We start from the raw sequence: 24,060 nt of genomic DNA on the forward strand, positions 1-24,060 counted from the left end.
AATGGGGGGTTAAATTATCAATGAGATTTTTTAACAGGTCAATCTATTCTGTAGTAACTGTAGGCTTCGTTGCATTGGTCATGAACATTTTAATCTTACACTGCCATCTACTGGTCAGAAAGAAACTCTGTATCATCCAGAAAAAAAAAAAGTCTACCGATCATTACAGGAATAAAGGCCTGACAATGGAAATTCCAACGCAGATGTGAACCGGGCCTGAATTACAAGTGTTGTGTATTAGGTGCAATGTAAAATGTTGTGTCTAACCTGCATCTGTGCGGATATTTCCTTCCCTCTGCTGCTTTTGGTAAATTCATTTCTGTGACATTATCTTCTGGTTACACTTTGCGGTCTGACCAATCAAATATCTCCCTTTTCTGCTCCTCCCAGATGAGAAACTGCAGCTGCATCCCCCTCCTCCCTCATCTTGTACTTTCTGTATTACACTAGGAGGATTTTGTGGTGACTGAGGAGGTCTGTGAACATTTACATTGGGGGGGGGGGGGGAGATTCAGCTATCTCATTACAGGACATAATGTTTAATATATTCACATGAGCAGCTGATTTATACAAAAGTTTTATTTTTTTGTCTGTGAAACAACCTCGTGTGTACTTGGACATGGAGAAACTTTTTTTTTTTTTTATAGATCCTGCTCCAAGTTTCCTTCTTGCTAATGACAATCTCCTCACCACATCACGTGTTTTGTCTAGCCTGTTCCAGAGTAATAAACCGGACCCGTTGGCTAATAATTCGTCAGGACATAAGCTTGAAGAATATACAGCAGTTACATTACCAACTTTATTATCTGGCCCCCCGACATTCGTTGGAAGCCATAGAATTTTTTCTCCCCCACACTTCAGTCAACTATTATGATCGTGAATTGACCGCGGGGAAAATCAGACGGATTAAATCCCGTAATTGAATATATAAATAAAAACAGGAGATGTCCGTGAAATGACAAGTTTATATTGCAAACTGTGAGATAAATTACAGTTGAACATTGCCAATAAAACAGAGCTGTACAATACAGAAGTGTCGCAGACAGAGCGGGCGTCTGCACTCGTTCTATATACACATCCTATTAAAAGCAGCATCGTGGCCAAAAAAAAAAAAATGTCTGTGTAAAATCAGTCCTATACATCTGTACATTAGATCCACTTATGTATAAACTTGTAGGGTAGAGGAGAGTAGCTACCTTACCGTCAAGTCTCTATAGAGATACTCCGCCATGAGGTTACCGGGAGGCAGTCACATAACTAATATAGGTCACTACGATCTAGGTGGTCAGCGTCTCCAACCGGTCAGGTGATAGGTGCCGATGTATGATAAAGAGCTTCTTTTAAAAAATTCTACAGGTCTGTAAAAAAAATTAAAAAAAAGTTCCATCCATTGGGTTATAGGTAAGAACTTGAATCGAAGCAAAATTATTTTTTCAAAAAGTAACGCCCTTCTGGAGACTTGGTCAGACAATTCTCTGTCTGTGGTCAGCTAAAGACGAGGTCAACGGGACACCTCTCCCAATCCGAGGATCTGACCAAGAATCGAAGAACATTGGGTCGGCCAGTAGGGTCATCCATGAACGGGACACCTCTCCCAATCCTAGGATCTGACCAAGAATCGAAGAACATTGGGTCGGCCAGTAGGGTCATCCATGAACGGGACACCTCTCCCAATCCTAGGATCTGACCTAGAATCGAAGAACATTGGGTCGGCCAGTAGGGTCATCCATGAACTGGACTTGAGGCTCTTTAGGTCTAGATCTAGAGAAGATCAAGTCAAAGCCTTGGGCCGTTGTGTGGGCTTCTCACCCAGTTCCACGTGGTCCCCTAAAACGATCGGAACGGAACATACACATGAGGTTCTCCGGCCAAGACAATCAAGTTCATAATGGAGTCACGTCCCGGGAGAATGAAGTAAAAGGCTTGTCTAGAAGTAAAAAGTTTAGGTAGGACAATAACCCTGCAAGAAAAGGGTTTGCTAGAATTTCACTTTTAATGCTACTGGTCAGGAGGTCCCCTGTGCGCTCATGTTATTGGATTAAAAAATAAAATAAAAAATGTCATATTGTAAATTCCGTTCCATTTTTATTTACCGGATATTATTATACCTGGTCATACAGACCACATAAAACAGCAGGGGACCCGCCGACACGGATCTTTTACTAACAAGGTTCTATTTAAAGGCTCAGACATCATTTGATATAACAAGAGAAAATAAATCAGCCAAAATATATACGGATTCTAAAAACGTATTACATTAGTGCTCGGAGGCTGGAAAAAAAAAAAACCCCGAGCCTCTTCCTCCAGAGGATACAGAATATTAAATACGACATAATATACACAATCTCCATAATATCGAGCATGAATACTTCAATGTTTAATCATCACGTACTTTAGAAAAAAAACCAAAAAAAAACAAACACATGAACATTTTTTGAGGGGTATTTTTAAAGTGCCGCGGTTCTGCAAAAAGTCACTTCCTAAATCTGCTTATAAAATGTCATTCTAGAAAAGAGAACGATCCATTTTTATAGCGCTCAAAAGAATTAAAAAAATAGGAGAATTTTGGAAGAATTACATTTTGTATGAAGAGCTGAATCGATCGTCTTCCAGTTTCCATCATTTCAATTTATTTCTTACTTATTAGAATTTAAAAAAAAAAAATAGAAAAACCAGACTTCCTGGAAAAATAGTTTTGAAAAAATAATTAGAGTAGAAAAACTAAAATTTATCAAGAGAAAATAATGTGTTTGGTTTTTTTTTGCCACAAAAACCCACGTAACTAAAGGCTCTTCTTATACCACGACGGGCAAGTTTCCTTTTGGCCTCCGGTATTCGGTCGGCATTTGCCACGCATAGAGCATCATAGGAACTATTTACCGGATGTTAGGAAAAAGTCTTAAACACATCCCATAATAGTCTATTGGTGATGAACGGCCGGGTTCCAACAGGTCGGATACGCTGTGTAAAAAGTGCGAAGCGTATCCGACAGGAAAAAGCAGCACCTTCCATCCGGAATGACGTTGCAGGCCATGTGATTGGCTGCAGCGGTCACATGGGATGAAACGTCATCCCAGGAGGCCGGACTGCAGGAAGAAGGAGATCGTTCTGGGTAAGTATTATTTTTTTTTCCCCGAGTTGCGTTTTTTGCGGCGGGATCATTGCGATTAAGTGTCGAAACGCTTGGCTTTCTATTGCGAGTTTTGCATTCCCATTGAACTCAAACGGGGAAAACCCGTAACAGAAAATCAACTAAAACGCAGCATAAATTTACATACGGCGGAATTAAATGCCGCACCACAGGTCAATTTATTAACGCTTACGCTGCGTTTTTTTTGGCACGAGATTTTCTAAATCGCGTCCACTTTGCTGCAACTGTAAATGCTGCAGAATTTCCGCACGGAATTTCGTTGCGGAAATTCTGCAACGTTTACGTTTCGTGGGAACTCGGCCTTCGGCATGCGTCACAGACCCCAATCAAATGTATACTGCGGAAGCTTTTCCCAACTTATGAGTCAGTGTCAAAAGGGTCTAACAAAAAACAAAAAAAAAAAGAAAGAGAAAAATAAAGACATTGCGGAAAAAACACACCGAGCGTAAACGCTGCAAAATTACAAATCTCATTCACACGTTGTGTATAAAATGTGCAGAAAAAGCAGCTGGAAATTGAAATTCTGAACGGAATTTCATTCCACAGCGGGTCAATTATTGTTACAAAAACGCTGAATTTCTGCACAGAAAAAAAATCATTGGAAATTCTGCAGTGTTTACGCAACGTGTGAACGTGGCCTTGACGCAATCAAAAGATTAAAATAGCCACACAAAAAAAAAAAAAAAGTCAACCCCAAAACTTCTAGTTTTATGGTTTCCAATATTGGTGAAACTATTCCCACCGTACAATGACGTCACTAGTAGCAAAAGAATGTCCATCCCACTGACACGACACCTATTTTGCGATGCAGGGGACACACCTCGTGTCCCTCCTACCCATAAAAAGAATCATCAAAATGATTACTTTATTTTCTATAACACTGAACATTTTTTAAAGTGTCTTTCCATCAACATTTTTAAAAATCTACAACTTAAAGTCTGAACCATAAGGCTCTGTTCACACGATTACTAAAAAAACGTCTGAAAATACGGAGCTGTTGTCAAGGGAAAACAGCGCCTGACTTTCAGACGTTTTTTAAGCAACAAACGTGTTTTGATGCGTTTTTTTACGCCTGTTTTTGGAGCTGTTTTTCTATAGTCAATGAAAAACGGCTCAAGAAGTGACATGCACTTCTTTTTCGCGGGCGCGTAAAAAAATGGCCCGTCGGAACAGAACGCCGTTTTTTCCCGTTGAAATAAATGGGCAGATGTTTGGAGGCGTTCGGCGTCCCACTGTTCGGATGTTTTTCGGCCCGAGAAACGCCCGAAAAGCCGCAGTGTGAACATACCCTAAGGCAGCCGCACTGGCGCCACATTTTTGAATTTTTTTATAGTTCATCTGGATTATAAAAAAAAAAATAAAAAAAAACTTCATTCAACTTTTTTTGTTTTCCTTAATTACTCAGACAATTTTATACTTGGATGCAGACCGAATCCGCGTATAAATATGTGGTAAAGGTGATGTGGATTTTACTTATAAAGTTGCTCACAACATTATTTGCAGTTTGTGGAAAAGATGCAGTTGCCTCTTTGCAGGTCTGGATTCTCATCTTTTTGCTTCTCTGGAAAGATACTTCCACAATGAATTTTCCGGCAAGGTTCCATAGTGATTGCCACTCCCACACCACTACGCCCCGACATCATACGAGTCACCTCTGTCCATGTATCCTGGGCCGGATCATAACATTCCACACTGTCCAAGAAGGTGTTCCCATCATATCCACCTACAAGAACGGAAAATAGTATCATAGGGGGCAGTATTATAGTAGTTATATTCTTGTACATAGGGAGCAGTATATAGTAGTTATATTCTTGTACATAGGGGGCAGTATTATAGTAGTTACATTCTTGTACATAGAGGGCAGTATTATAGTAGTTATATTCTTGTACATAGGGGGCAGTATTATAGTAGTTATATTCTTGTACATAGGGGGCAGTATTATAGTAGTTATATTCTTGTACACAGGGGGCAGTATTATAGTAGTTATATTCTTGTACACAGGGGGCAGTATTATAGTAGTTATATTCTTGTACATAGGGGGCAGTATTATAGTAGTTATATTCTTGTATATAGGGGCAGTATTATAGTAGTTATATTCTTGTACATAGGGGGCAGTATTATAGTAGTTATATTCTTGTATATAGGGGCAGTATTATAGTAGTTATATTCTTGTATATATGGGGCAGTATTATAGTAGTTATATTCTTGTACATAGGGTCAGTATTATAGTAGTTATATTCTTGTATATAGGAGCAGTATTATAGTAATTATATTCTTGTATATAGGAGCAGTATTATAGTAGTTATATTCTTGTACATAGAGGACAGTATTATAGTAGTTGTATTCTTGTATATAGAGAGCAGTATTATAGTAGTTGTATTCTTGTATATAGGGGCAGTATTATAGTAGTTATATTCTTGTCTATAGGAGCAGTATTATAGTAGTTATATTCTTGTATATAGGAGCAGTATTATAGTAGTTATATTCTTGTATATAGGGGCAGTATCATAGTAGTTATATTCTTGTACATAGAGGACAGTATTATAGTAGTTGTATTCTTGTATATAGAGAGCAGTATTATAGTAGTTGTATTCTTGTATATAGGGAGCAGTATTATAGTAGTTCTATTCTTGTATATAGGGGCAGTATTATAGTAATTATATTCTTGTATATAGGAGCAGTATTATAGTAGTTATATTCTTGTATATAGGGAGCAGTATTATAGTAGTTATATTCTTGTATATAGGAGCAGTATTATAGTAGTTATATTCTTGTATATAGAGAGCAGTATTATAGTAGTTGTATTCTTGCATATAGGGGGCAGTATTATAGTAGTTATATTCTTGCATATAGGGGGCAGTATTATAGTAGTTATATTCTTGTACATAGGGGGCAGTATTATAGTAGTTATATTCTTGTACAAAGGGGGGAGTATAATATATATTCTTGTATATAGGGGGCAGTATTATAGTAGTTATATTCTTGTATATAGGGGGCAGTATTATAGTAGTTATATTCTTGCATATAGGGGGCAGTATTATAGTAGTTATATTCCTGTATATAAGGGCAGTATTATAGTACTTATATTCTTGTACATAGGGGGCAGTATTATAGTAGTTATATTCTTGCATATAGGGGGCAGTATTATAGTAGTTATATTCCTGTATATAAGGGCAGTATTATAGTACTTATATTCTTGTACATAGGGGGCAGTATTATAGTAGTTATATTCTTGTATATAGGAGCAGTATTATAGTAGTTATATTCTTGTATATAGGGGCAGTATTATAGTATTTATATTCTTGTACATAGGAGGCAGTATTATAGTAGTTATATTCTTGTACATAGGGGGCAGTATTATAGTAGTTATATTCCTGTAAATAGGGGGCGGTATTATAGTAGTTATATTCTTGTACATAGGGGGCAGTATTATAGTAGTTATATTCCTGTAAATAGGGGGCGGTATTATAGTAGTTATATTCTTATACATAGGGGGCAATTTAATAGTAGTTATATTCTTGTACATAGGGGGCAGTATTATAGTAGTTATATTCTTGTATATAGGGGGCAGTATTATAGTAGTTATATTCCTGTAAATAGGGGGCGGTATTATAGTAGTTATATTCTTGTACATAGGGGGCAGTACTATAGTAGTTATATTCTTGTATATAGGAGGCAGTAGAATAGTAGTTATATTCTTGTATATAGGGGCAGTATTATAGTAGTTATATTCTTGTATATAGGGGCAGTATTATAGTAGTTATATTCTTGTATATTGGGAGCAGTATTATAGTAGTTATATTCTTGTATATTGGGAGCAGTATTATAGTAGTTATATTCTTGTATATAGGGGCAGTATTATAGTAGTTATGTTCTTGTATATAGGGGGCAATATTATAGTAGTTATATTCTTGTATATAGGGGGCAGTATTATAGTAGTTATATTCTTGTATATAGGGGGCAGTATTATAGTAGTTATATTCTTATTTATAGGGGGCAGTGTTATAGTAGTTATATTCTTGTATATAGGGGCAGTATTATAGTAGTTATATTCTTGTATATAGGGGCAGTATTATAGTAGTTATGTTCTTGTATATAGGGGGCAGTATTATAGTAGTTATTCTTGTATATTGGGGGCAGTATTATAGTAGTTATATTCTTGTATATTGGGGGCAGTATTATAGTAGTTATATTCTTGTATATAGGGGGCAGTATTATAGTAGTTATATTCTTGTATATAGGGGGCAGTATTATAGTAGTTATGTTCTTGTATATAGAGGGCAGTATTATAGTAGTTATATTCTTGTATATAGGGGCAGTATTATAGTAGTTATATTCTTGTATATAGGGGGCAGTATTAGAGTAGTTATATTCTTGTACATAGGGGCAGTATTATAGTAGTTATATTCTTGTACATAGGGGCAGTATTATAGTAGTTATATTCTTGTACAAAGGGGCAGTACTATAGTAGTTATATTCTTGTATATAGGGGCAGTATTATAGTAGTTATATTCTTGTACATAGGGGGCAGTATTATAGTAGTTATATTCTTGTATATAGGAGGCAGTATTATAGTAGTTATATTCTTGTACATAGGGGGCAGTATTATAGTAGTAATATTCTTGTATATAGGAGGCAGTATTATAGTAGTTATATTCTTGTATATAGGAGGCAGTATTATAGTAGTTATATTCTTGTACACAGGGGGCAGTATTATAGTAGTTATATTCTTGTATATAGGGGCAGTATTATAGTAGTTATTTTCCTGTCCATAGAGCATAATAATACAGTAGTTAAAAGGCAGTAAAAGTATTTTACCAAGTTCATGAGTCAATCAACTTTTATAACAGTATAAGAGGGGAGGGGGGAAGTTACAATTGTTCCTAGCATATTTTTGGTTCAAACACGTGTTTGTCAGGGCGATAGTTATGTGAACTTGTTCGATGTATGTGCCGGGAAAGCTTTTGGCGCATACACAGAATAGCCTACATTCAACCGTCTTTTGTTATTTTTTTTTTTAAATTATATTGGACAGCACAGCAGACTGGTTTCCTATACAGTTGGCCACTGGAAAAAAAACACCTATATGGCGCCGTAGTGCCTAATGAGCAAGTTATGCTCGCGTATGGCTATATAGTGGCATACATCATGGGATACTCCCGACACTCATCTGGCCTCAGAAACATACGAAAAGTAGAAGCTTTAACTTCTGACAATATATATTACAGACCTAACGCTCCGTTAATGGAGCTCGAATTGTGTAATTATATAAAACAGGACATCTCCTTTATGTTCGCGGTGAGGATACACTGGCGATAGTGGAAACCATCACACCCACCGGCAGGGAGGAGGACTCCCATTATACGTCACACATTTACATGAATCCAGTCTTGCCAGGTACCTAGAACATAGATCTTTCCTTGGTGAACGGTCACCCCCAGCGCACTCCTCCGATGTGCCATCGGTGCCACAAAGCTCCAGGAGTCACTTTCTACATCGTACTTCTCCACACTGTTCAGCTGGTCTCTCCCATCATAACCTCCCATGGCGTAGACACTCGTATCCACCGCACAGGCCCCTGCGGAGATGAAGTATTAGCACTGACCACAATCATAGAGGTCGCAACTCCAGCAGGAATCATTCCGTGCCGTAAACCAGCGGGCTCCAACCTCTGAGCACTACTACTCCCAGCGTGTCCCGACAGCCAAAGGCGGTGGCCGTCAAGTGGGCTTTATTCTGGTGTGCCATCGGAGAAAATACATAAAAAACACAACATACACCATCCAAATGGTGGGATTATTATCCATTTTATACTAATCGGCGATTGAAAGATAATAATATTGAGTATAAATGTTACACAAATTACAACATTTTATGTGTATGCAGAACAAGGTTTATTTATGGTGGTATTTTATGAAGTTCTATTCGATGAGAGTAGCGACTATTTCATCGGGAAGTCTTACGCACACTCAGTACGTCACGAAAGACGCCGACAGGGCAAAAGCCAGGGTCGGGCAGGAGACTGGCGTGCCATGTGTATTTAACCTTGATCTGCTTGACTATGTTTTTACTTTTGTGAGTACCATTAAATTAAAATAAATCATTGGGAAGTGTCAACAAGCCTGTCGTCAGACACACCCCTAACAGCATAGCCAATGCTCACTTGTTTTCTATCTATATATCAGATGACTGGTTAATAGCCTGGTGTAAAGACTTCACGGCCTAGAGAAAAAATAAAGCACAGGGGCAAGCTCTGCACAGATTTCTCCAGGTAGACTAATGGAGAGATTTCAGCTCTGAATCCAGCAGAATAGGGAGTTCAGCTCTGGAGTAGAATACAGGCTGTAAAGTGGGATCAGTACAAGATAAGTAATGTCATGTATAAACATAGTGACTCCACTTTCTATGTAGTTTAATTCTATACATAAACTGTAACAAAACAAAACAAACGTATTCTAGTAAGAGCACTGAACTCACCGGCCCCGCTCCGCACAACATTCATGGATGCGATGCTCCGCCATTCATCGGTCTCTGGATAATAACACTCTGCCGAGTTCAGTCGGTTTGTTCCATCAAAGCCGCCTACTGCATAGAGGAGCCGGTTCAGTACAGCTACACCGACGCCAATCCGTCGTGTCTTCATCGGAGCTACAAGCTGCCACTCATCTTTCTCTGGGTCATACCTATGGGAATAGGACACAAATACTGAAGGGGCAATTTTTACTCACATTCACAAAAAGTAGAGAACCAATGACAAGATCAATATAACGACAGGTCAGTTTACACAATTTTCCCCCCGAAGATCACACTTAGATCCTAGTGTTCAGGTCCCGAACATGAGGCTCTATAGTCAAGGTCCATTCCACCTAATATATAGTTACACACGGTGATGATTCATCTCTATTAATATCCATTTGTCCTGATCATTAGTAGAAGTTTATTTGCTTGTATTTTTTTAAGGACAATAGAAGCCATATACATCTGTACTGGAATCACTCCCCCTAGTGGGAGCTGTGGCCATTAAGATTTTTTGCATTTGTGTCTGGGGCTACAGGGGACTGCATTTTAGGATTAAACCGCAAGAGCAGCGAACTCTTATTAACTATATTGAGGAAAGACTAAAAAAAATAGGAAGTCGTATTAAGACTTTTCTGACAGACATATATCCCGAGACACAAATGTTGTATCAAGAACAGAACACTTTACCTTATATTGTAACTACTGTATTTCTGGGACTACACGATGCAACCAAATTTTAGACAAATAAATTAAAAAAAACTACGTTCAGACTTTCCTGGCGCTCTATGGTAGTCCAGGGGCTAATGTCAGATTCCATGGTTGTCTAAGGCAGTGCAGAGGTTAATGCCAGCTGACGTACTCGCGCTCTTCATGCAGATTAGATCAGAAGGGGACAGAGATGACCGTGTGGCTCAGATTAAACGGCCGAACAGATCTCTCTATCATCAGACCAAGAACGTCAGCGCTGATCATAAATAACGGTCAGAGACGTCTGTGCCCCTTGACTTTGGACCATAAAAGATGCGCACACTTGTTCTAGGCTTGTAAACAGCACTTCACTTCAGAGAGCTATACAGGGACTAGAGGCGCGCAGAGAGCTATACAGGGACTAGAGGCGCGCAGAGAGCTATACAGGGACGAGAGGCGCACAGAGAGCTATACAGGGACTAGAGGCGCACAGAGAGCTATACAGGGACTAGAGGCACACAGAGAGCTATACAGGGACTAGAGGCGCACAGAGAGCTATACAGGGACTAGAGGCGCACAGAGAGCTATACAGGGACTGGGGTGCACATAGAGCTATACAGGGACTGGGGTGCACATAGAGCTATACAGGGACTGGGGTTTCCTTTCTAAATTTACTTTAGTTTAACCGAAGTTTTTAAAACCAGTTAGAAGCGGAAACATAAGAGGAAATACTGAGGCCGGCACTGCTTGCACACAGGTTTTATTTATAGGATGCTGAATGGCACTGCCAACCCCATCTGGCAGAAGACCATGAAGAGGGGAAACCAGGGGCAGATTAATCAGCGTGGGCGAGACATTAAAATAGACAGTGGCCGTAAACATTAGATATACAGTATGTCTGCAGACACCTGCAATTTCAATAGGGTACAACGACAATCCTATAAAGGACTGCCCGATGAGGAGGAAACTAGGCTCATGTAGTTGGGTCTTCTCCCCCAGCGTATCTGGAGCCGCTTATCTCCACTCCCTCTAGAGGTAATCAGCCAGGTATATGGAGAAGTCTGAGAGGGAAGCGGTTGGCCGATACTTCGAGGCCAACCAATACCTTATAACTATGTCCTGCTTAATGAGGTGGGGTCCAAGCAATGGCACTCCCACCAATCCTGAAAACTAAGGGTCGCTGCTCTCTGTTTTTGGGAAAAAGTGGCCATACATATGTGGGTCACTCACTATTGAAACGAACGGCAGATGCAGAAAAAGACGACTGAGCTCTAGTGATTGGTGCGGATATGCTTAAGGATTGTCTAGACTGTACACAATTGTAACAAACCCTCAGCGGTGTGACTCTAGAGCAATAAAACGTAATTAAAATCAGAATAAAAAGTTTTGCTGCAGGAAGTTTGTCACGTCACAGGGTAAATTACACAGAAGTTATCTTTATATTGAGACGTTTCTTTCACCTTTGGAACGACTTTACAGAATTACCCAAAGTATTGCTTAACCGGTAATCCCCTAATATACAGCAACCAGCATTCACCTTTCCACACTGTTGTGGTGAAGACACCCATGAGATCCTCCAACTGCGTAGATCTGTCCATCTAGGACACCAGAGCCAACCCGGTTCCTGGGGACGCTCATAGGTGCACAAGGCGACCACTGGTTGTTCATTGGATTGTAGCAGTCCATGGCGTTCGAGTCCTCATTGCAGTCAGGGGCATTGTTACGGCCCCCTACTGCATAAAAGAGACCCCCGAGAACACAACCGGCGAGGCCACTCCGCGGCATCTCCAAGGAAGCTAAACTTAGCCATTCTCCCTCCATTGGGTTGTAAGCCTCCAGGAAACTGAGGGACTGCCGGAAGTAGCCTCCAGCCACGTAGATGAACTGAGGAACGTTAGGACTTCTCCCCTGAGGTGTGGTGAGCTTATGGAGAGTGAGATCCTGGAAGATCTGAGCCAAGTAGTCCTGACAGCGAGTGTCTCCGCGCAGGATCTCACAGCGCTGCAGCTGTAGCTGGAGGAAGTTGGGTGTCAGGGAATGGCAGCGCACCGCCTTCAACAGCGCCTGAATATAAGGTCGCCGGCTCTCACAGTCATACTTCACCCAGTTTATGCACGCATGGAAGACCTCCGACTCGCAGCGCACGTTCAGGTCATCCCGGCTGATGAGGTTGACCAGCTGACAGCGGGACAGGTTGAAGAACTCCTCCTGTTTGGACACCTGTGTGACAGCAACAGAAATAATGTGAGATGATGACATCATCAGGAGACAAAAAAAAAAGCAATATATCATATAAAACGTGGTAGATTAGGGAGTGGACCATTCCAGGAGAAGTCTGGTCAAGGCAGGTGGATCGAAGTTTCTGGAGGCCATTCGACATAAGCCCTACCTATCCACAAGCAGGGGTCAGCAACCTCCGTCACTCCAGCTGGTCTAAAACTACAATTCCCAGCATGCCTCGACAGCCTGAGGCTGGAATAATAAAGCCTTCAGTTGTCAGAGCATGCTGGGAGTTGGAGTTTTACAACAGTTGCTGACCCCTGAACAACGACATAATCGTACATCCAAAAAGTGGGAGCATCGAACGTTAAGTCGGCAACTTACAAGATAAGGCTCATAAACAAGAAAGTAGGGATCATAAATGAAAGGATTGAAGAACACTACAGTCTACTGTTCCCTGTTATCAGCCACTTCTGGCAAGGGAGAGGCAGACTGTATGTTGATAGTCAGGAAGCCCAAGGTTTCATTAGGCTGAATTTCAACCCAACCAATCAGATTCACCAGGAGATAAGAGGTGCCCGGATGTGGTAGGCAACTGCTTATCTCCCGCGCCCCAAATCAAATAACGTACATTTCACTGACCCCATGTGTCTATGGCGAGGCCTCTCTATACAGATATAAGGTATTATTTCTCGCAGCTTGCTAAAATCTAGTCTAGACAATCTTTGCTACAATGTATCAGTGCAGGTAAAAATGTATCAGTCTAGGGTCTGTTGTTTCCGTCGCAGAGAATGGTCTAGATTGGACAGAAAGACTGTTTGCATTCACTGACAGCAAGTAAGTTATTGATTTTTTTCATTATACAATGATTAAGCTTTATTGGGCAGATAATAATGCAGAGCAGCGTGACATTGCACCTCTGTCTGTCAGTCTTGCTTTTCCTGGGTAATCGTTACATAAGTGACCCCAGCGAGAGGGCACATTCCTGCCCGGGAGGAGGCGATGACTCAGCAAGACACAAGGACGGGTGACTTACCCAGCAAACATCTCACCTGCCCGGCTGCAAACATGTGAGGGGGATGGGGCAGGAGGCGGAATAACATTAACACATTTATTACAGGGATTCTCCTTCCTCATGTTGTAGTCTAAAACTGCCGGATTATCAGACGTTCCAGATAAAAAGAGGATTTCTTATAATCGTCATTGCTTATCATTGACGACACGCGGCCCATGTGACCATTACTAAGCCCAGAATACAATGGGGTTAAAAACATGGCTTGAAAAACAGCGCCATAGTGTCCGGTCTTCACATGAGCTGCGGTACCAGACGTCACCCATAGAAGAAAGAAGCCATGTTCCTCTAACCTCACACAAAAAAAAAAAAAGTCACAAGGTCACCGACGTCTCCTTTCCTCATTGTGGAAGATTGAAGTTGCGGTACGGACACCTGGAAATTTACCATGACTTGCAGACTGCTTGCTGTTGGTTAATGGAAACATTCTTACCCAGATAATGATCAGGACATGATTTTCTGCTTCTGACATTTTCCATTCACTGACAGACAGCAGAGGTCTTAAATTGGAATACAAAAACCAAATTGTCCTAATCATTATTCAAATAAGAATGTTATATAGAATGTAATAGCGTAAAGAATAATGTTTCCATTCACTAACAGCAGCAGAGATGTTGAAAATAGTACGGAATTGAAACACCTAGAAAATAATAACGTTGCCCAATGAATACGTTTTATTTACAGTAAATCCCTTTATGCAACTTCACATACTCTTAGGCTTTCAATTCCTCACTCCGCTTGCTGTCAGTGAATAAAAACTTTGATTGCATACAGAAGCGGAAGCCATATAAATTCTCACAGCTGGGAGTTTCGTTACACTTGTATCTAGTCTAGACAAGATTAGATGCAAGGGCATGCTTGGAGTTGTAGTTTTGCGCAGGTTGTAGACCACAGAAGGTCCTGGCAGCGGTAACTATCCCGGGAACGGTGCGGAATGTAGTGACACATCATGACCTATATCGCTAGGAGGCATCGGGCACTAGTCACATCCTAGTACACGGGCCCTGATCTGGTTGTGTCTATGTAACCGGCAATTGAGAAAACCAGGACCGGATACAGGAAGGGAGAGGAACCAGACGAAACAAGACGAGTGCGGATCACATTACGCCGCTCCGATAAGAACGTGGCACACTTTCTATTTCCAGTTCTTGGAAAGAAATAAGAGACCAGGTACAGGAGAGAGTTAAACGAACAGTAACCCCCCCCCCCTCCCCCCAGACATAACATGTCCCTACTGCCAAATGCTCTTATTACCCCGCTATTATAGTAACTAACAATACTCATCAATAGCCAAACATAAAGGGGTCCTCTGTATTAATATATACCCAAAGTAAAAGCTATATTGGGCAAAGCTTATACACTGCAGGGAGGGGGAGCATAACTAACACATGGGTTCAGAGACCTCCAAAAATAGAAATGACTGAATGATGTACTGCCGCCTTAGACCCAGCACTAGGCCTAACTCAGAGTATTCGATTACATTTCTTATATTGCACTGATCTTGAGCTGCATTTACAATTCAGCTGGTTGTCATTGGAAACAGTCAACATTCTTGTTGTCAGACAACAAACATGAGGTCTTCTTAATGAAGGGGGACAAATAGATTTTTCTATATCCGCGTACAGTGAATAGTGTAAAGATGAAAATTCCCAGAATACAAATCACCAGAACAATCTCTGTGCAGACAGCGAACCAGCAGGGAATGCTGGGAGAATTCATCTCTGAAGCCTGCAGAAAAGTGAGTGGAGTAGAATACAGGCTGTAACTCAGGATCAGTAATGTAATGTATGTACACAGTGACTCCACCAGCAGAATAGTGAGTGCAGCTCTGGAGTATAATACAGGATGTAACTCAGGATCAGTACAGGAGAAGTAATGTATGTACACAGTGATTCCACCAGCAGAATAGTGAGTGCAGCTCTGTGGTATAATACAGGATATAACTCAGGATAAGTAATGCAATGTATGTACACAGTGATTCCACCAGCAGAATAGCAGAATAGTGAGTACAGCTCTGGAGTATAATACAGGATGTAACTAAGGATCAGTACAGGATAAGTAATGTAATGTATGTACACAGTGACTCCACCAGCAGAATAGTGAGTGCAGCTCTGGAGTATAATACAGGATGTAACTCCGGATCAGTAATGTTATGTATTTACAAAGTGGCTCAACGTTTTAGATTGATTCTATATTTAAGATGGTGTCCAGAGTTGGACATACCTGGCTCGCTATAACTTGGTGGGCACGGGGGCTCACTATTTGTGACCTGGATATCATAATATCACAACACCCCTCCTCATCCGTAGTAACAGTCAACTTGGCTCCTGGGTTGGTCTAATTGGCTGTCAGGGCATGCTGGGAGTGGTAGTTTTGCAACAGCTGGAGAGCCACTGGTTGGAGACAAATGGTGTAAACAAGCAACCTTGACAGGAGAGGACTCTTCTCACCAGGTAACCACTATGAACCCTGGTCACCAATTTAGTTTCTGTTTGTGCTGTGCAAACCTGATTCTGGCTTCGCCGATTGTTTACAGCCCCAAATAGAACCTTTACACTCGCCCGCCCACCCACTGCAAGGCGGGTGCTAATCTACCGAGCTCCTCCAGGCACCTTGTTTCTGACTGCACAGGGGGTGGCTTTCTTTTCTTCTCCCTAACAGTGCCCGTCTTGCCCATGGGCCACGTGCGGTAGTGCAGCTAAGACAAATAGATGGTGTCCTGGATGGTCAACGCCTTTAAAATTTAGAGTCTCTACGCTACGCCTGATGCCTGACTGGTAGACATGGAGACTCCTGCTACACGTCGACGTCTGATCCTTCGCTTATAAACGAGGGAAGAGTTTTCAAAATGATCCACGATATAACAGGAGGGGTCAAAATACTGTAAAAAAAAATTAGCCAGTTACCCCACTACAGTAGCCAAATTGACTTTTTAGTAGCCAGACAAGGACATTCATTGGTATTAATAGAAAAAACTAAATAATAATATAATGCTGCCAATGTAATGTACTGATTTACAGAGCACCCGTGACCTTCAGCCCCATGACCTTCGGCACAGTTAATTCCGGTCAGTCACTGCTGTTCCAGTAATGGTGGGGGACACAAGGTACCCTCTCAAAACTGAGCCGACAGATAAGATCCGGGAAAGCTCAAGTCCCCGAATATGGTGCAATGTAGGGGTTAAAGGAAATGCACAGAACGACAATCTCCGGCCATCAGGCAACATCGATGTCCGACAAGCGACAATGAGAACATTCAGTATAAAATAAACCCACACACCAATGCAACCGAAAAAATGGAGCAGTCACCGAAAGCAACCAATTAGAATCGACTTGGTTGCTTTTGGTTTGGTGACTGCTCCATTTTTCCGCAATCATTTCCCAGAGATCTTTGAAAATGAAAGGAACTACTGGATTGGTTGCTATTGGTAACGCCTCCATTCCCTTGCACTAGTTTTGATAAATCTTCCCGATTGGCTGCTGGGTCATTTATCACACAGCGGAATATAAAAGTCTCTATATACAGGGAATAGCATGCAGTATAGTTTCAGAGGTCCCGGGTTGGCCCCTGCAGTCCATGGTGGGATCTCTATGAGTGGGAAAGGCGCAAGCATTTTCAAAAGGAATGTAAAGCGTGTTTTGTCAATAAAGTTTGTTAAAAAGTGGGACTATTTCCCTACGATGAAGACTCTTCAAATCACCCTACAACGCTGGAAGTCACCATGGCAACCAGAACGAAAACATCCACCGTTCACTTCAGGAGAAAATCTTCCGACACCCCTAACAGGGGCATCCGTCACTCGGAGTATTACGGCATCCGTCTCACACATACATCATGAAAAGCTATTGAACGCGCATGACGTATACATCGAACGGATGCCTGTGACATACGTCACCCATAGGTTCCTATGTAAAAAAAAAAAAAAAAAAAAAAAAAAAAAAAAAAAGGATCGTGTTTTTTTTTTTTTTTTTTTGCAAGATCCGTTGTATGGCATAAAGTGGTCTATGTTATTCTATACCTCAAAAAGTAAGGTATACCGACGTGTACCAACCCGACGGAGGTGATCAGGGCCTTACGCTGCTGGCTGCATTCAGAGCTGCTGATTGGCTGAGAAGAATCATGTGATAAACCCGCTTCCCTGTTTGGCCCTTCGGGGAGGGGGGTGTTTAGTGGGTGTAATTGTACCGACTAATTACCGGCGTCCTTATTTGCACAGGTTTGCCCTATTTGCCAGTAGCTATTCTACCATGGTCACCAACAATGGAATATATTACCAGTCCCTATATCACAAATGAAAGTTCACCCGCTCTGACTTTTTTTCACACGCAGTAGTTAGACCCTTCTGTCTTTGGACTCATGCACACGGAACCGAAATGATAGATGGTATAGACCACATGCTACCCTAGGGGCCAATGCACACGACCGCAATTGTGATCCGGGCTCATTGAAATGAATGCCCATCTTGTGTGTGCATGGTTTGTGATTGCGGATGGCCCGCGGATGACACTGCTGCCCGTCCGTGCCGTAATCACGGGCCGTACACACAGCTGCGGACGTGTGCATGAGGCCTTAAAGTGGTATACAGACTAGAATTAGTTAGGACATCAGGTCTAGGACCTCATGATCAGTGCTAGGACCACCACCGATCCCTAGTGATGGAGGCTCCTTCAGCACCTGGGTCTGGTCAGGGGTGGCCTTGTGAACAGGACAACTTGGGTCATGTTGCATATGGTCTTACCTCTCCAAAGTTCATGTATATATACTCCCGGGCCTTCGCGTGTAGCTCCTGGCAGCCGATCTGCTCAGCAAAACTTGCAATGCCAATGGCGTTGCTTGGGTCCAACTGTAGGATGAGGAAATCACAGCAGGCCTTAACCACACTGTCCATCTGATACATGACTGCCCCGTTCATCACATGGATGACGCACTTCTCCCCCACAGAGATGCTGGCCGTGTAGGCAAACTCCAGAAGCCGTTCCATGACCTTGGGGTGGATGCCTTCAATGGGCACCGTCTCCATGCCACACTCCTTGAGCCCATTGGTAAACATGGCTCTGAAGACAGGGCTGCTCGAAGCCAGGACGATTTTATGGGCCACAAAATCCGCCTGTAGCTCATGGTACTTGACCCGCAGCGTCACGTCACACAGCTGCTGCCCCAGTCTCAGCTCATTCATAATCTGGAACGCCTGATTGGTATGATCCGCCAGCGAGTAATGGAATTGGCGATTGCCATTGCTGTGTGAGGGAGTCACTTCAGCCTGGCACTCGGTGGCATACATCCCCGTCACGCTGCCAACCGCTCTTCAGTTGCACATTATCCGGGGAAGAAGATGAAATTATAATCGTTCTGGGTTTACAAAAATACCGGCATGAAAAATAAAGCAAAACTACAAAGTCCAGAGTAAATTGTCCGGGGGATTACATAGCACTGAAAGGGTTAAAAAAAATGGTTTAACCAAAAAGAGAAGTTACTCCATTGTGTCCATTCCACGGATCAATGCTGAACATTGTAATGGGAAATCCTTATTCCATAGCAAACCCCTTAGAGAGTCTGAGATCGAGAGCGCGTCTGGAACTGTCCATTCACTTATGGCGCTGCAAAATACTGCTCAAGAAAGTCAGAGAATACGCCGCCTAGTTCATTCTTCGTTTGATACCTGTAAGAAAATAATAAGTGGCGTCATTATATTTTATATATACCGCATGCGCCCTGTGCCAACTGCTGTACAGATAAATACAGTCTATTGTCCTTGGTTGTCAGCCAGTTCAGGGTGGTGGGAGGCTGAAGAAAGGGGGGGGGGGGGTGTCCTATCATACAGCGGGTCTTGGCGCTCTCTACTAGAGGACTCTGTGTATTACATGGTCACCCCTCACTACACTTGCCCTGCAGTGAATGTGGATACACCGGTAGTGACCACCAGGGGAGCTGCCACCAGAGAGGGTAGACAACCCCTACGACACATACAAAATGGGTATTCACGTTTACTCAAATAGAGCGCCCTGCGCAGGGCTAGACGGCCGTTCCTCTATCTCACAACCTTCGTACTTTCCCTTTTACACTATTCCTGTGTGAACATAACCTTCTGCGGTGAAGTGTCACTTATCCTGCCGTATTAGCAGCCGCTTATCTTTCCCAGCTTACAAAGTCTCACTCACTTCCTTTGGAATATTACAATATTTTTCTACTACACTCTGAACCGGTCAAAATCTGCTACATCTGAACAGGCTGCAATGTTATACTCGTCTATCGAAGAACGCAGGCCGGTGTCAGGCTCGCCAACCTATATTTACCTAGACTTAGCATTAAAGACAAGTGGTAGTTTAGGTCTATTGCTAAGGAGCAATGTCTTAACCTCTTAATATCCAGGTTATTCTGGGGAATTAAAGGGGTTTTCCCAACGTTTGGAATACCCCTTTAATGATCATATCAATTTTTGGGATTTTTCATATATACTGGTCAAACATATCACATAAAAAGAAAACCTTAAAATAGAAAATACACATTTCTCATCCATGGTGGTCACATTGTCATATTCAGGGCCCTGAATCTGATTGGTGACCGATTTATTATTATTTATGGAAGAAAAAAATACATTTTGTTTTTATAAATTTTTTGGGAGGTCTCCTAAAAGATCAGTAAAGACTTTTGGGGAACATGTATTTTATGGGTTTTTCTTTTTGGACACTACATATTTGCCCATGGCAGCCCCAGTGACAACTGTCACAATCAGTTTTGTCAGACCCAGTGACATGGTCATGTGACCAGCCTCCCAAAAATCACATGATCGCCGTGACCACAGGGCCAATACCTCCACTGTATACACGGCGCTCCTCTGAGCGCTATATAGGTAGTAATGGTAAAATACTGTTTCTACCTTGTCCGATGGCGAGACACCCGATACACGGCTGCACAATCTTCCGTACAGCGGTTATCATATAGCGCCCTAAAAACACGTTGCTGTAAAATAAAGGCCCATTCTTTCAAATACGGAAAAATGCCGCGACTTGAACCACAACTTTCATGGATCTTTTGTAAGGTGGCTTGTGACATTTGAAGTCGCAACGCAGAGAGCTTCGATTTTACCACAATTCTCGTGGGAAAGGTCTTGGAGCCCAAATATCCAGCCTTCGTCATTTTAGCACTTGCGTGTTTTTGCATCAGTATAATTAACCCGAAACCAGGAGTGGATCCTACAGAGAGAAAGATCTGACCCCCGTGTTTTGTTTCCACTCCTAGTTTTGGTTTACAACAAAATGGGTGCATTTTTTAATCAGAATTATGGCCGCAAATCCGGTCCTGAACTTGAGTCTAATAACCCGAACAGCAGCAGAGGGATCTAGGATACGGTTGAAGAGGTTTCGGCTTCTGGAAGTAAACAATGGGCCTCATTTATCAAAACGGTCTAACAGTAAAACGGTGCCTGTTGTCCTAAGCAACCAATCAGAGCTCGGCTTTCAGTTTTTTATAGCAGTTTAAGAAATAAAAGCGGAGCGGTTTAGTTGCTATGGGCAACAAGGACAGTTTTACTGATAGTTTTGATAAATGAGGCCCAGTGTCTGCAGTCACTGACAGCAAGCAGATATCATGAAAATGACGAATTGAAACGCAAAGTATTATTTATACGATACAAAAAAAAAAAAAAAAAAAAAAAAAAAAAAAAAAAAAGGCTTTTTACTCGACCCTTCATATCTATTGGTAGGATCACCCTTCCTCATCCATTACTCTCGTAACTATACAGTGCCTTGCGGAATTATTCACTCCCATGGCGTTTTGTTTTGTTGCATTATAACCTTGAATTTAAATATACATCTAGACACTGGGATTTTTGCCCATCCTGCCAGACAAAACTTCTCCAACTCCTTCGAGGTAGAGGATTGTGTTGGTGTAGAGCGTCTTCCAGTCATGCCACAGATTCTCTATAAGGCATGATTTACACGAGCGTGTGCGTTTTGCGTGCGCAAAAGGTACTTAACAGCTGCGTGTGTCATCAGTGTATGATGCGTGGCTGCGTGATTTTGGCGCAGCCGCCATCATTATGACACTCCGTTTGGCTGTTTGTAAACAGAAAAGCACGTTTGACAGCTGTTGCGCGAATCACGCAGTTCGCACGGAAGTGCTTCCGTGCGGCATGCGTGGTTTTCACGCACCCCTTGACTTCAATGGGTGCGTGATGCGCGAAAAACGGCGAAATATAGAACATGTCGTGAGTTTTACGCAGCGGACTCACGCTGCGCAAAACTCACGGACAGTCTGCACTGGCCCATAGACTTGTAAAGGTCCGTGCGACCCGCGTGAAAAGCACGCGCGTCGCACGGACGTATATCACGGTCGTGTAAATGATGCCTAAGACAGAGGTCAGGACTTTGACTCGGCCATTCCAAGACATTTAGGGCCAGTTCACACTGAGTTCATTGACACGGAAACCACGTCGGAAAACGCGCCAAAAAAAACTCACATTGATTTCAATGGGAGGCGGACGCGTTTTTTTTCCCTGCGAGCCGGCTCGGGAAAAAGCGACATGCCCTATTTTCGGGCGTTTATGTCTCTGACCTCCCATTGACATCAGTGGGAGATGGAGGAGGAGTTTTTCGCTGCGTTTTTGCCGGTCGTAATGCAACAAAACAAGAACACCAAGGGGGTGAATACTTTCACAAGGCACTGTAGATACTGCAGCAGTTCTACCGCACGTGCCATCCACTCCCTGATCCTACAGTACGGAACTTAAGACACGAGTAATGATTCCTTGCACACTCCAATCTTCACTTGTAGAAGTTGTGGTGGAACTCTTCAGTTCGGGCAGAAATAAAATCGCTATAAAAGGATGATCAAGTGCCACCTGACTTATCTCGATCGTTATTGTCTGAACACTACATAAGTAGCGAGGCCGTCCTCTATGAAGCTTCCCCAGGCTAAGAGTTGGAACTACAACAACATGTAGCACTCATATTATAACCGGGGACCATGATGTGACGCATTATGCTCCATATGGTGCCATGTCTATCACCTTGCGTTATCCCCAGTTGCCAGTCTGCCACATGGACATGGCCCTGTCTACTTTGACCCCCGATGTCTGCCATGTTGGCTACTTCAGCTGCCCTGGTACCCCTTTTCCTCTAACCCTATAACTGACTAGGCCAAGACCACACATACCGTCAGTCTGTCTCTCTACCAACAGCCATGGCAATGCCCAGGACCTAACCACCTACCACCAGCCTGCCCTGGTGCTGACCAGGACCTGACCACCAACCAGCCCATGCTTACTGCCTCAGGCAGCACCTAGGACATGACCATCTACTAGCAACCAGTCAATCTACGGCCAGCCAAAGTGCTGCCAAGGACTCGACCTAAATAACACCTGCCTGTCCGGACTACCCCAGCACTACACGGAACCTGAGAGCCATCTACCAGCCAGACCCTTCACTGTCAGCCCTGGCACTACCCAGGATAGGAACTACCCATCTCCTGCAGGACCTGCCCAGCTATCTCCTACCATCCTGCCCCTCCACTGGCACTAACCAGCCATCTCCCACCAGCCTGCCCCTCCACCGCCATCCCTGGCACTAACCAGCCATCTCCCACCAGCCTGCCCCTCCACCGCCATCCCTGGCACTAACCAGCCATCTCCCACCAGCCTGCCCCTCCACCGCCATCCCTGGCACTAACCAGCCATCTCCCACCAGCCTGCCCCTCCACCGCCATCCCTGGCACTAACCAGCCATCTCCCACCAGCCTGCCCCTCCACCACCATCCCTGGCACTAACCAGCCATCTCCCACCAGCCTGCCCCTCCACCACCATCCCTGGCACTAACCAGCCATCTCCCACCAGCCTGCCCCTCCACCACCATCCCTGGCACTAACCAGCCATCTCCCACCAGCCTGCCCCTCCACCCCTGGCACTAACCAGCCATCTCCCACCAGCCTGCCCCTCCACCGCCATCCCTGGCACTAACCAGCTATCTCCCACCAGCCTGCCGTGGCATTGCCCACCTATCTACTACCAAGTCCTTGAATACAGAGTGTTGATCCATATGTTCCAGTCTCGCTATGCTGTACTCTGTATAACGCTTCCGCCCTCTTCTACCACCTCACTATGTAAGAATACTCCCTCCTCTCTCCCCCGCTAATACCCGGCATTATACTACATCTGCCTCCTTGTTGACAGGTCCCTGGCCTGGCTCCGATGCCCCGGATTCTTACCGTCTCCGAGCGCTGTGGTCCTCCGCCCCCGCCATACTCTGAGTAGTCACCGTGACTAAGCAGTAGGACCCAGCAGCGTCACAATAAGGAGAAGGGGCGTGGTTTACACGTTATACGATAGACACATGGGCGGGGCTTCTTCGTCATAACAGAGAGGGGGGCGAGGAAGTGAGAGAAGGGCGCTGGTTGGCTGAGAAGCGCGACACTTAG

The 24,060-nt window shown here is 43.2% G+C and overlaps 1 protein-coding gene across 2 annotated transcripts; it reads right to left on the reverse strand.

Annotated features, from left to right (window-relative positions):
• Positions 1-951: 951 nt before the first annotated feature.
• Positions 952-23,938, reverse strand: KEAP1 (kelch like ECH associated protein 1). 2 transcript variants are annotated; one of them, XM_075858975.1, is made up of 6 exons: positions 23,851-23,938; positions 18,388-19,308; positions 11,895-12,577; positions 9,629-9,834; positions 8,553-8,729; positions 952-4,874 (listed from the first exon to the last, which is right to left on the reverse strand). In XM_075858975.1, the coding sequence occupies exons 2-6, from the start codon at positions 18,928-18,930 to the stop codon at positions 4,645-4,647; spliced, it is 1,839 nt and encodes a 612-aa protein (XP_075715090.1). In that variant the 5' UTR covers positions 18,931-19,308; positions 23,851-23,938; the 3' UTR covers positions 952-4,644. The 2 variants fall into 2 exon arrangements, with proteins under 2 accessions (XP_075715090.1, XP_075715091.1); XM_075858976.1 differs by lacking the exon at positions 8,553-8,729.
• Positions 23,939-24,060: the final 122 nt, after the last annotated feature.

Source organism: Rhinoderma darwinii, chromosome 3, assembly GCF_050947455.1.
Source record: "Rhinoderma darwinii isolate aRhiDar2 chromosome 3, aRhiDar2.hap1, whole genome shotgun sequence".
NCBI classification, from domain to species: Eukaryota; Metazoa; Chordata; class Amphibia; order Anura; family Rhinodermatidae; genus Rhinoderma; species Rhinoderma darwinii.